This window comes from Lagopus muta, chromosome 9 (assembly GCF_023343835.1).
Source record: "Lagopus muta isolate bLagMut1 chromosome 9, bLagMut1 primary, whole genome shotgun sequence".
NCBI classification, from domain to species: Eukaryota; Metazoa; Chordata; class Aves; order Galliformes; family Phasianidae; genus Lagopus; species Lagopus muta.
This window is the reverse complement of record NC_064441.1, coordinates 6,697,771-6,708,942: the sequence shown is the minus strand read 5'-3', so window position 1 is coordinate 6,708,942 and position 11,172 is coordinate 6,697,771. Positions and strand designations below refer to the sequence as shown.

At 41.2% G+C, this 11,172-nt stretch overlaps 1 protein-coding gene across 4 annotated transcripts in view; it reads left to right on the top strand.

The window, feature by feature from the left end:
* The first annotated feature begins 551 nt into the window (after positions 1–551).
* Positions 552–11,172, top strand: part of PEX5L (peroxisomal biogenesis factor 5 like) — a 92,406-nt gene continuing 81,785 nt past the window's right edge. For all 4 annotated transcript variants that reach the window (XM_048955022.1, XM_048955020.1, XM_048955023.1 and 1 more), the window contains exon 1: positions 552–924. In XM_048955022.1, the coding sequence (XP_048810979.1) occupies positions 904–924 (21 nt within the window). In that variant the 5' untranslated portion in view covers positions 552–903. The remainder of the gene's footprint in view (positions 925–11,172) is intronic.

The following is an 11,172-nucleotide window of genomic DNA, read 5'->3' as shown; positions in this document are numbered from 1 at the left end:
GCAGGCCCGGTGTGCCAGTTTACATACAAGGTCACCGCACCGCTCCGGGACACCCAACTCTCCCCGCACCGCAGCAGCATCAGCGGGGGGAGCGGGTGGCACCAGGCGGGGCGGCCGGGAGGGGCGGGGCGCCGTGCCGAGACTCCGGGACGCTCCGACTTTCGGTCGCGCTGTCACGCTTCCGTTTTTACACGTACACACATAGTTAATTTCAAATGGTTTTTTAAAAAAATAAATATTATTTTAAGCGTTATCGCTATTCTTTATATACCTCGCCGCAGCGGAAGCCCGCAGGCCCCAGCGGGGCCGCAGCTCCCCGGGACCCGCGCAGCGCCCCGCCCGGCATCGCTCCGCTCAGCGGGCTCCGCGCGGCCCCGGAAACCGCGCGCTCCCTCTGCGGCCGGAGGGAGGGAGGGGAGGAGGGAGGGAGGGCGAGAGGAGGAGAGGAGGGAGGGCGGCGGAGGCCGGGGCCGGGCGGGGCAGCAGCGGCGGCGGGCCGAGCCCAGGCCCGGCAGCGGGCGGCCCCGCTCCGCCCCGCGGCGCTCCCCGCCCGGCGGCTCCGCAGCCGCCGCCGCCGCGGCCCGGCCCGCCTCCCCCCAGCACCCCGCGAGGAACAGCTCCGGTGCAGCTTGCGGCACCGCAGTGAAGGGGGAGAGAGGGAGAAGAGAGACAGGAGGGGAGGAAGGAGGCAAGGAAGCAGCCCGCCTCGTTGGGTTACCGAGAGCAATACGGGAGCTGCCAGGACGAACTGAATCTTTGACAAAAATAGCTCTTCCAGGGTTAGGCTTTTTTTTTTTTTTCTTTCTTTCTTTCAGCCGAGCGCACAGGAGAGCTGCCCGGTGCCCCCTCCCAGCCTGCACCCAACCCGCCGGCCTGAGGGGCACCCGCAGCACGGCCGGCAGGATGTACCAGGGCCACATGCAGGTAAGAGGCTGCACGCGGCCGGACGGCAGCAGCACCGGAACGCGATCCTGCGAAGTTTCCGCGGGGTGAGCGGGGGGCGTGCAGGGGGTGGCACCGGGAACGGCACCGGGCACCGTGCAACAAGTGAGCCGGGGCCGAGCGAGCGGGCGCTGCCGTCGGGCAGAGGGGAACGACGCGGCCGGGGGCAGCTCTGCTCAAAGGGGAGGGCGGCAAAGGGGCGCGCTCAACTTTACAGCCAGATGAAGTTGTGTATTTATTGATGTATAGTGCCTGCTTGTTCACACAGATTCGAGGGAGCATTCCAGGGCAAACACTGCTATGGCATGCTTTAAGTGACACATGGCTCTTGCCATCTTCTTGATGCATCTCTTCCTGTATGTCAAGTGAAGGACAAACAATAAGGGAAAAGACAGAGCGCTTGCTTTGCAAAATCTGCAAAGATTTCATGTCACACTGAAGCTGTTGGTTTGCGCAATGTGTTGTGTTAAAAGGTGATGGATTTCTATTTCCTCCCTCCAAACGTGGGATGAGGATTGATTTTGCTAAGCCCTGGAATGACTTTGTAGAATGAATTTCAAACACATGTCTAAGTGACTTCAACATTTGAGGCAGAAATCTTGCCTCCTGCTGCTACTGATCCACAGTGCCGGAGCAGACAATGCCTCTCCCTGATAAAAACACACGGGTGCCTTGGACATGACGACTTTAACCTTGACTCCTGCTCTCCTTCACATGGCTCTTTCCTGGAAAGCCAAAGCTATTTTGAAAGAGAAGGAAATGCCAAAGCAGAGTAAAGGTTTACACGGCTCTCCCAAATTTCTTTGCTTTCGGACCCAATCTGGGTTTGCACTAACTGTGAGGAATGACGAGATGCTCGTATCGTGTACAGTGGCACCAGTGGTGTTTGTACTGAGGCTGTTTACAGAGCAACTGCTGCTCTGGTGAGCGTGAGCTGCCCCCTTCTCCTTGGTGCGACTGCACAGCATTTAAAACCTGCAGTTGGTCATCAGGAACATTCAACTGAAGTCAATGTCAATCACAGGAGTGTGTACACTGCATGTATTGTACACACACTGTGTGTATTGTATGTGTTAAGGGAGCGCTCTGATTCAGCACTCTGACCTGAATGATACCAGCTACTCTTTCATGTTGGTGCTGTCTGATCTCCACAATGATAAATAACGTGTCACAGCATTGCTTGCCTTAGGAGAGCAAACAGGTTTTAACAGTAAATGTAGTCAATGAAAGGAATATACATTTAACTATTTATGATAATAAGATTAAAGCATGCATTGTTTTATGGTAACACAAAAACAATCCTGGAACAGATGTTAATGAATTAGATATTGACAAATAAGTATTTATGCCCTGAAGAAAGCAGAAGTTCTCTTGCCAATACACCACAAGGTTTCAACAAACATACAACACTTTTAAAAAGGAAGTGTGATGGAGCACTGAGGTCTCTGGCAACCTTGTAAGTTTTCTCCATCATTAAAAGACCAAATCAAATTTGCAGTAGAAAAAAATCAAGCTCAAAACATATAAACATGTTATGATTTATGTCCTTTCATTTTTGTTTTCTTTCAAAACACATTCATAGCTCAAATGTAATCCAATCCTATCCAAACTCACTTTATAACTTAGCTGAATTAAAATACTATTCAGATTCACTACACTTGTCTGCTAAAAAACAGAAACTCGGCTGAGCAGATCAGCCAAGGTTTTTAATATATTTCTGCCCTAACAGGAAACATTAATCTGCTTCAAAAAACACCTAAGAAAAGCTTAAAGCATTAGGAAAAATGTCCGTGTTTACTATATCCTTAATTAGAACCTTTAAGTGAGTCACACGAAAGACAATAAAGAGCTAATTACATTGCAGTGAAATTATCTACTGTAACATTTATCAAACCTTCTTAGAAGGCAAATTGCCAAAGTTACCGCAGAAGTGCAGCACCCAGCCACTTGCTGACCAAAACTCAGACATGTCCTCAGCATGATGGCTCCGTTCTGAATACCTCCCAAGAGTTTTTTTTGTAAGACCTTTACTAACATAAGGAAAACTATTTGCAATTTCCTGTCAATGTAAAACGAACATGAGCTACAAAACTATTCAAATTCGGGTGGTTTAATACCTGGACGGATTAATAACAATAATCTTGTTTTCAGATGCACTGAGCACTCACTGCTTCCGCTGCTTTTGAACTGAGCATCTAAGCATCAAGTTTTACGTATCCCATTGAAAAGTGTGCAGCTATATAAAGGCTGATCCCACACACTGTAAAGCAAAAGTTCTTCTGAACGTACACTGATTAAATTTAGGATCTGATTTAGAATGCCAGTCATTTCCCTTTTTCCTTGTGTTTCGGTCTCAGAAGTGAGTTCTGCAGAAATTACTCCTCAGTCTAATTACTTTAACAGATGTTTACAAAGTCAATATTTTATTAATGACCTGCCCTAACTCAGCTAATTCTTCCAAGCTTTCTGAAAATTGAAAACATTAACAACTCTCGCAACATAATGAACATAATTCCCCAGACTGAGAATTTGCCTGCCTCAAACAGGCATCGAGCATTGTGAGCTTCAGTGGAGCATTTCTGAGCCCATTGAATTCTTCAGGTGTAGGTGAAATATACTTTGTATACTGCTGAAGTCACCTGAAATGAAGACATTTTAAGTACTGTACTGCCTCAGGCCATAATAAGCGTCTCTCTTCTTAAATTTTAGTTGGCAGTACGTTGTTTTTTCTCAACCTCAGGAAGTTACTTGGCTTAACCTGAGGACCTATGCTCACATTTCCCACTTTCTGTTTTATAAATGGCTCTTCACAATACAGCAACACTAGTCCTAAGTTAAAATCCCAGACAGAGGAAAAAAAATAAAGCAATAACCTCACAAGAAGACATTACTGGCTCAGCCACTGACTCAGTATTTCCTGGTACCATTCTAAAGGGTTAGCTTCTGATTCCTTCTGCACTGCACGCTTTCACATCAAAGACCAGGAGAAAAGCAGGGGCCTTCAGAGATGAGTAACAGAAACATGATGCAAAGAACAGTGCCATGGGAGCTCCTTCACAGCTGTTACTCTATCACAACCGTTTCATTTTGGTGTGGTTTCATTTCATTTACCAGCCCATTTGTTTCATGTGCCTGAAGCCTAAGCCTTCATGGCAGGGCTTTTGCATGAGAAGAACCTGAGGTTGGCTGTGCCGACCTCCGTTACATAAGCAGCCCTACCGAATTCCAGGGAAGTCAGATGTTGACAGGACAAAGGCTGATGGCCACAGGGCACACCTGAGTTACACTTCAGGTCCTGACCTCAGCAGGGGCTCACTGCCTGTTCTGGGATTACACGGATATGTGACTCCAAACCTGAACTGCACAGGTGAAGGAGAGAGTATTTCTCTAGTAGGGCAATGTGTGCTGTTTACCATCTTCTTCAAGGAAACAGTAGCAGGCCAGATGGAAGCAGAACATGAGCTGAGTTCACCCCGCAGTCACTGCTCTAAAACGTCTATCATTTTAACAACCAATAATAATACATTTAAAATTTTTCACAGTGTATTTTACACTTGATATCAATGCCTCCCATTGACTTTTCTGATAGCTCTACAAATGGATGGAAAGTAAATGACAATCATAGAATTGGATTTTCAGCAGCATTCAGCTTCTTAGGAAATTCAGAATAAATGCTTTCAAACCTCTTTGCCTTGATGCTGTACACAGACAGCTTTTTCCAGCACAAATGCTTGAACAGAAGAGGTGCTTTGCCAAATGTTGGCATGGGATTTTATGTGTTATGTTTGGAAATGGCTTTATTTAGACAAAGCAGAAATTTTGACCACACATGGCTATCAGAGTGAGTTCCTTTGGCACGTTTTCGCAAGAACAGACGCAAAGTGATGATGTGTTGGCCAAGTTCCAGATCAGACTGTTAGTCTCCTCAACTTTTAATTGAAAATGCAATCAACTTCACACCCTTAGTCGTTGGGTTGCGTTCTGTACTGTTGAAGATACTTAATGTTCTACCATTGGCATTTCACATCCAGATGAAGGGATCCATAATGATCGCTCACATTTCAGTAAAATCTCATTCAAACCCAAACACGCAGGACTGCAGTAGGTCTACAGAAAGAATCACTACATACGCATGAAAATTCTTGCAAAATTAAACCTCAGGGGCTCAACATGTTTTATTGCACCTGAAAAAATGTTGATAAATATTTTAGAAGTTATAAAAACCATTTTTGCACTGATTTCCCAACACTTAAGACACAGTTCCCTCACTGGGAAAAGTGGAGCAGAACTGTCACGGAATTAGTTGCTGATGCAAGTCCCACCTTTGCTTATTTGGTACCTATTAAAAATACTGTAGCAGCATTGATTACACTGCTACTTAAAATAAGTAAAACTCAAGCTATTCATCAATTATGGTTACAAAAATGGAATTGCTCAGCTATGCACTTTGTACATGAATAAAGCAGCCCATAAAAATATGCACAATGTAGAATTGAATTCAGTGCTAAATTGAATCTTTGTTCAGCTGTTAAGATCAACAGAAACTTAATAACTTTAAGCTACAAAATTCTACAAGTCTGAGCACAGAGCTGGAATGCCAACTGATCCCTAGCAATGTTGATGAATCATAACTCCCAGCCTTACTGAAATTCCATTATGATAAACTGATGATTTTTCATTATTCAAACGTTTTCTAGAAGTACTTACAATGCTATGGCAGTGTTTATGGTGGCACCATTTTCCATTTTGTTTTGATATTTTCCAATTACTCACTAGTAGCTTTTTAGGTTTTGAAGACTGGATTATGAATTGCTTATAAATGAAACAAGCTAAAAATAATGAGCCAGTTTTCACTGAAAGACATCCGTTCAAAGAGAGTAGGTGATAAACTGCCTTTGGCCTAGAGGCGTACCGAAACTATACGAATGCAGAGTATTTGCAGTGCTGGTATAGAAAAGTATTCCTTGAAGCTGATAAGCAGTCTTACAAGAACCCAGTAGAACAGCTTACAAAAGGCTCAGAAACTGTGGGATTCAGTGTATTTTTGCTAGTAGGGAATTAAGAGGAACTCTTGGAATCACAGGAAATCCTAAATTGTAAGGGACCCACCACAAGGATTGAGTCCATCTCCTGGTTCCACACAGGTCACCCAAAATCCTAACCCTGTATGTGAGAGCACGTGTCCAATCGATCCCTGAACTCCAGCAGGCTCAGTGCTGTGACCACACATGTGAGAAGCCTGTTCCACACCCACCATGCTCAGCCTGACCCTCCTCTGAGACAGCCCCATGCTGCTCCTTTGGATCTCACATATTTATATGAATGATATTTTATTTCCAATATATAGCTTTCACAAAAGAGGCACTGTTTGTTTTTCTAAAATCCATGTTATTCACTGAAGACCTACCACTATTTTCACAATTCAGAATAGCATGATGCAGAGGCTAACTCTTTAAACTAGACATACAGAAACCCAGATTTTACCTCTGCCTCCAAGATATCTCTTTGGCAAGCTGAGACACCTTCCATGTATCCATTTTGCCCCATTACTTTGCACGTATGTTAGGCTTGAATAGTGATTATCATTTATTTATTTACTTATTTTAAATCATGATTTTAAAAATCCTAAAACGCACTGGCAGAACTATTAAAGCCAAGGTTTGATCATCAGTAGAAAAGCACTCCGCTGCACGGAGACTTACACTGATTTTACTGGAAGAGTTCAGGCAAAATTACTCAAACACTTTAAAGTTTTACAATGAAGCTTTAGGTTTCTAAAAGCTAAACCACAATCCATTAATGCAGTTTCAATGTATAAGGACAAATATTTTTATCTACATTGATATCAACAATTCATAAATCAATGCTGACTGCTGTTAGGCAACTGAGAATCAGTCTGTCCAAGGTTTGTGTTAGCATGTGTGTTAGTAAATATATCTGCTCTATATACACTGTCTATTTCAGAGAGTCCGTTTTGATTACTTCGCCTTATACTTGTTTGAAAGCATAAGCTTACATATATTTGAAGGCTAATTAGTTTAATGGGTCCCGCTGTTAATAGAGCAAGTAGAGAGAGAAAGAAAAGGCAAGCCAGCAGCCTGAGAATGGAAGCATGTAGATGCTGTGCAAGGGAAGAAGGCAAAAAGTTTGACTAAAAGCTCACGAGGTTAGATTAGAGTGAAAAACCCAAATGGGACAAGGTGCATGAAAGCATGGGAAAGACAAGGGAACTGGACACAGAAACTTGCAGTACACTTTAGGAAATGCTGATTCAAATATTCATCATTGGAAAACAATTAGTATTTTTTAAAAGATTTAATTTCTAAGTAAGCTGAGCCTGCAGAAACTTTAAAGAAAGGTTTTCACGTCTAAAGCAGATCTGTTTGAAGCCACCTGACTACTCTAATTAACCACCCTTTTTGCAATAGTTAGAAATAAATATGATCAAAACACCGGAACATTGTTTAGAATGAAGCTGACAAGCTTGCTTTTCTTACATATCCTGAACAGGAACTATCTACTAGCTGTTTGTACCATGAAGTTTGCACAATCTATTTCAGAAATGGCTGAGACTACAAAACAGACAGAAGTAGTTGTCTTCCAAATCAGGTGTCATAACATGTAAACTAGGAGGTGACTTTCTGTAGTTAAGCATTTCCATCAATGTCCAATATCACTACTAATAAAATGCCTAAGGATCATGCAGACAATATTCAGCAAATTCTTCTAACAGCTTAAAATGATTATGAGCAGTGTAAAATTCCATTGCTTTCTTCTCAGGCTTTTGAAATTCTGAGTCACTGGTACATGAGTTTCACTTCCAGTGTTTGGATTTTTTTTGTGCCTGCATAAAAAAACTAAGAAAAAGTTCACACCATTAAGATTTGACACATATTATACTGGATGGGAAAAAAAGAAGCCCAGTCACGTTATCTTTCCCCTTGAACAGAAAACACAAACCAAAGTTTAACATTAGAACATTAGCTCCTGAATATGATTTTTCAAAAGACTCCACACTGAGTCAACATCTCTGTTTACCTCAGTTCCTCCCTAACAGATTTGATTAAATTTCTGTTGGGTTGGTATAACTGGTGTGTGCTCCAGGTTTCCTCCCTCCACCTCTCCATGGCCTATCACCAAGACACTCAGGCAGATGTGCCAACATTTACTTCTCCCACTTTGCCCTCTTTGGTCATCCTGTCCTTCCTTCCTGTGCTCAAAGGCTCTCTCAATTTTATTTTTGCCTCTTGCCGCTGTAATTTCACATCATTCCCTTAAAAGGCCTCTTTTCCTAATATGGATACAAGAATGCAAATGCCTTTGGACAGAATTTTTAAATCAGCACAGAAAATAAAAGAATGTCAGTATAATTGCAGATGTATATGTGATAAGAAAAAATTCACTGTGCTGTGCAATGAATTCAGACAAACAATCTTTCCTGATTACATTAAGACTTTGTCTGCTGTTATGAGATACTCAAATCCTAATAATCTTATCCACTGACATTTAGAAACAGCAGCTTCAGAATGTTTTTGATACACTTGTATTTCAGAATCAGCCACATTATTTTTTCTTGTTTTTCCTTAGATTCATCATTTGGCTTTACAGACTGGTTTTCAAAAGCTGAAGAGAAGCTAAAATTCACCTTAGCACTCACGCTATAGTCTAACTGAAGTGCAATGCATGGTGATTAGGCGTGATCAACATCAGAGCCAGCTGTATCTTTATTTACATTATACTGATGTAAATAAGAAAATACGTGGTTTCCCAAACCTTTTTTACAATACCACCCATCTTCCTAATGTCACCAATCATGTCCCAAAGCTGCTGTACAAGGTGGAGACTACAGCATGTTCTGAACAGGGCCAGAAAGGCTTTTACCAATTGCAATTTCTAATGCAGTGGGTATTTGTTTCAAGAAAAAGGTTCAGGATCTCCTTTGCAGTCAGTGGAGAGGTAATACTTGCCTGGGCAAGCCTAAGAATATGGAGATCTGTTTCTCAAGATGTACCACTGAATATTAAAGTTCACTGCATTTACTGGTGTTACGCTTGTTAACAAATCTAGGAATAAACAAAAATGGTAACAAATTGAAGATTTTTGAGCATATTATGTAAAACTGATAGAAAATTTCACCTTTTCGTGTCACAGTTATCTGACTGTTTTTTAAAATCAGAACCATACTCCTAATAAGAAGTTCTGAAAAAAACAGTGCTTGGTTGTTTTACATAGAAGAACAGATTAATGTTATTTATGTAAGGAGGAAGAAGGTCTTAGCCTTCTCTAAGGTGTTGTACATTATTGTCATAGATAAAATTAATGAAATAATAATGTGTAGCTCAACATGTGTCTCATTAGAATGACAAATTATTTATGCTGTCATTCACTAAGTTTAGGTAATTTGTCAGTTACAGGGTTCAGACGTAGATGAGATCTGAAATCTTCAGCTATCTGTCATCCAGCAGTCCTTCCAGGAACTGAGACCAACTTAAGAAAGCTTTTAGAAAGAATTACGAACAACAACCAGCAGTAATAAATTATGAAGAGAAAAAAAAAATCACACAAAAAAGCCTTGTCTAAAATAAGAATGAAAAGTGCTATAAGATTAAGCAAAAAACACACATGGAATAGCAATAAATCCTTCCCAAAGACAGATGTAAGAAGCATAAGTAGCCTAAATTAAAGCTCAGATTGGCCTTGGAAGTTTATAAAAACAACAGCTGAAAGTTTTTCAGTTACATGATTAAGGGAAAAAAACATACAATGGTATCTATATTATGGATTGTCTTATTAGTGGTCCAAAACCAAAGTGGTTATAAGAGCATGAATCCTGAAGCTGTCAGTAATGTGTGAAGCAAAAGCTCTAGCAGAAGTACGTGATACAATCTCTGTCCCAAACTTCTGATGGAACTGATAAAAGGAAATGAAGATTTGGTAGCAAATATTTAATAGTACAGATATGAATTCTGATGTGGTCCCCTATAAAAGGATGAGAGAAAGTTGGTCAAAATTTAAAATGGGATAAGAAAAATAATAAGGCAACTAACAGGTTCCAGATACCCATGGGGCTATCAATAATCTGCAGGGTTTTAGGTACAGATTTTAAAACATACACAGAAAAGTGTAAGAAGTGTAAAATGGAAAAGATGTCATTTAAATTTATCAACAGAAGATAACGTCAGACCGACCTGACAACTTTTTGTAATCATCACTGGATTTCTAGGCAAAGGAAACATGACTGACTGATTTCCATGGTCTTTGGCAAGCGTCTGTAGTGGTGCCTCAAAATAAATTATGAGTGAAGCTGGAGAAAATGAGAAAGAGTGGAGAAAAAATACAGAAGGCAAGAAACCGTTCATGGGAAAATAAAAAATATAGTGCTGAAGTCAGACTGAAGAAAGTTGATTAGCAGAGTTCTTTGTGGATGAGTTGTAGAACTGATGTCTTATATGTTCATCCATAAATGTACTAAAAACAGAAAGATCTTGACTACATTTGTTAATTACTGGGAAACATCATCAGTACTGGTGAGCATCAGGTCACTGTGCAGAGGGAAATGTGAACTTCAAGTTGGAACAATACAAACACAGTGAAATTTAACAGCACAATATGCAGTTAATCATCAATAACAAATAAATAAATCTACTCTAAGCTGTAAAATATCATTTGGAAAATATTAGGACAGATTTGCAACATGCAGGAGGACTATAAGCCATCAATATACCTGTAAAAAAGCAGGTGCACTTCTGGTTTCAGAAGAGTTGTTCTAGAAGAGTCAGGAAAATGCCGGCGCCAAGTTATAATGCCACTAGCAAATTTTCAACTGAGTAAAGCTCTGGCTGAGAAGAGAGGCAGGGAAACATGTCCAAAGTAGAATGATCAAGGTGAAGGGAGTCTTGTGAGAAGACACCAAAAGATTTTGGCTTATTTTGTTGAGCAAAACGATGGCTCAGCAGGAGCATAATCACAGCATGTAAATGCATCAGGGAGATAAACACCAGACACAGAAAACCTAAATTAGCTAAGGACAAAACTGGCAGAAGAACAAATGGATATTAACCGCCTGTGAATAAATTTAGGTTGGAAATTAGAAGAAGGTTTCTGATCATTAGACCAATCAAGATTTCCAATAGCCTTCCAACTGGAATAGCAGAGGCAGAAAACCTAATTACTTTAAAGATCAAACAATCAATTTGTGAAAGACCTTTTATGACATGCTGCCTATCACAG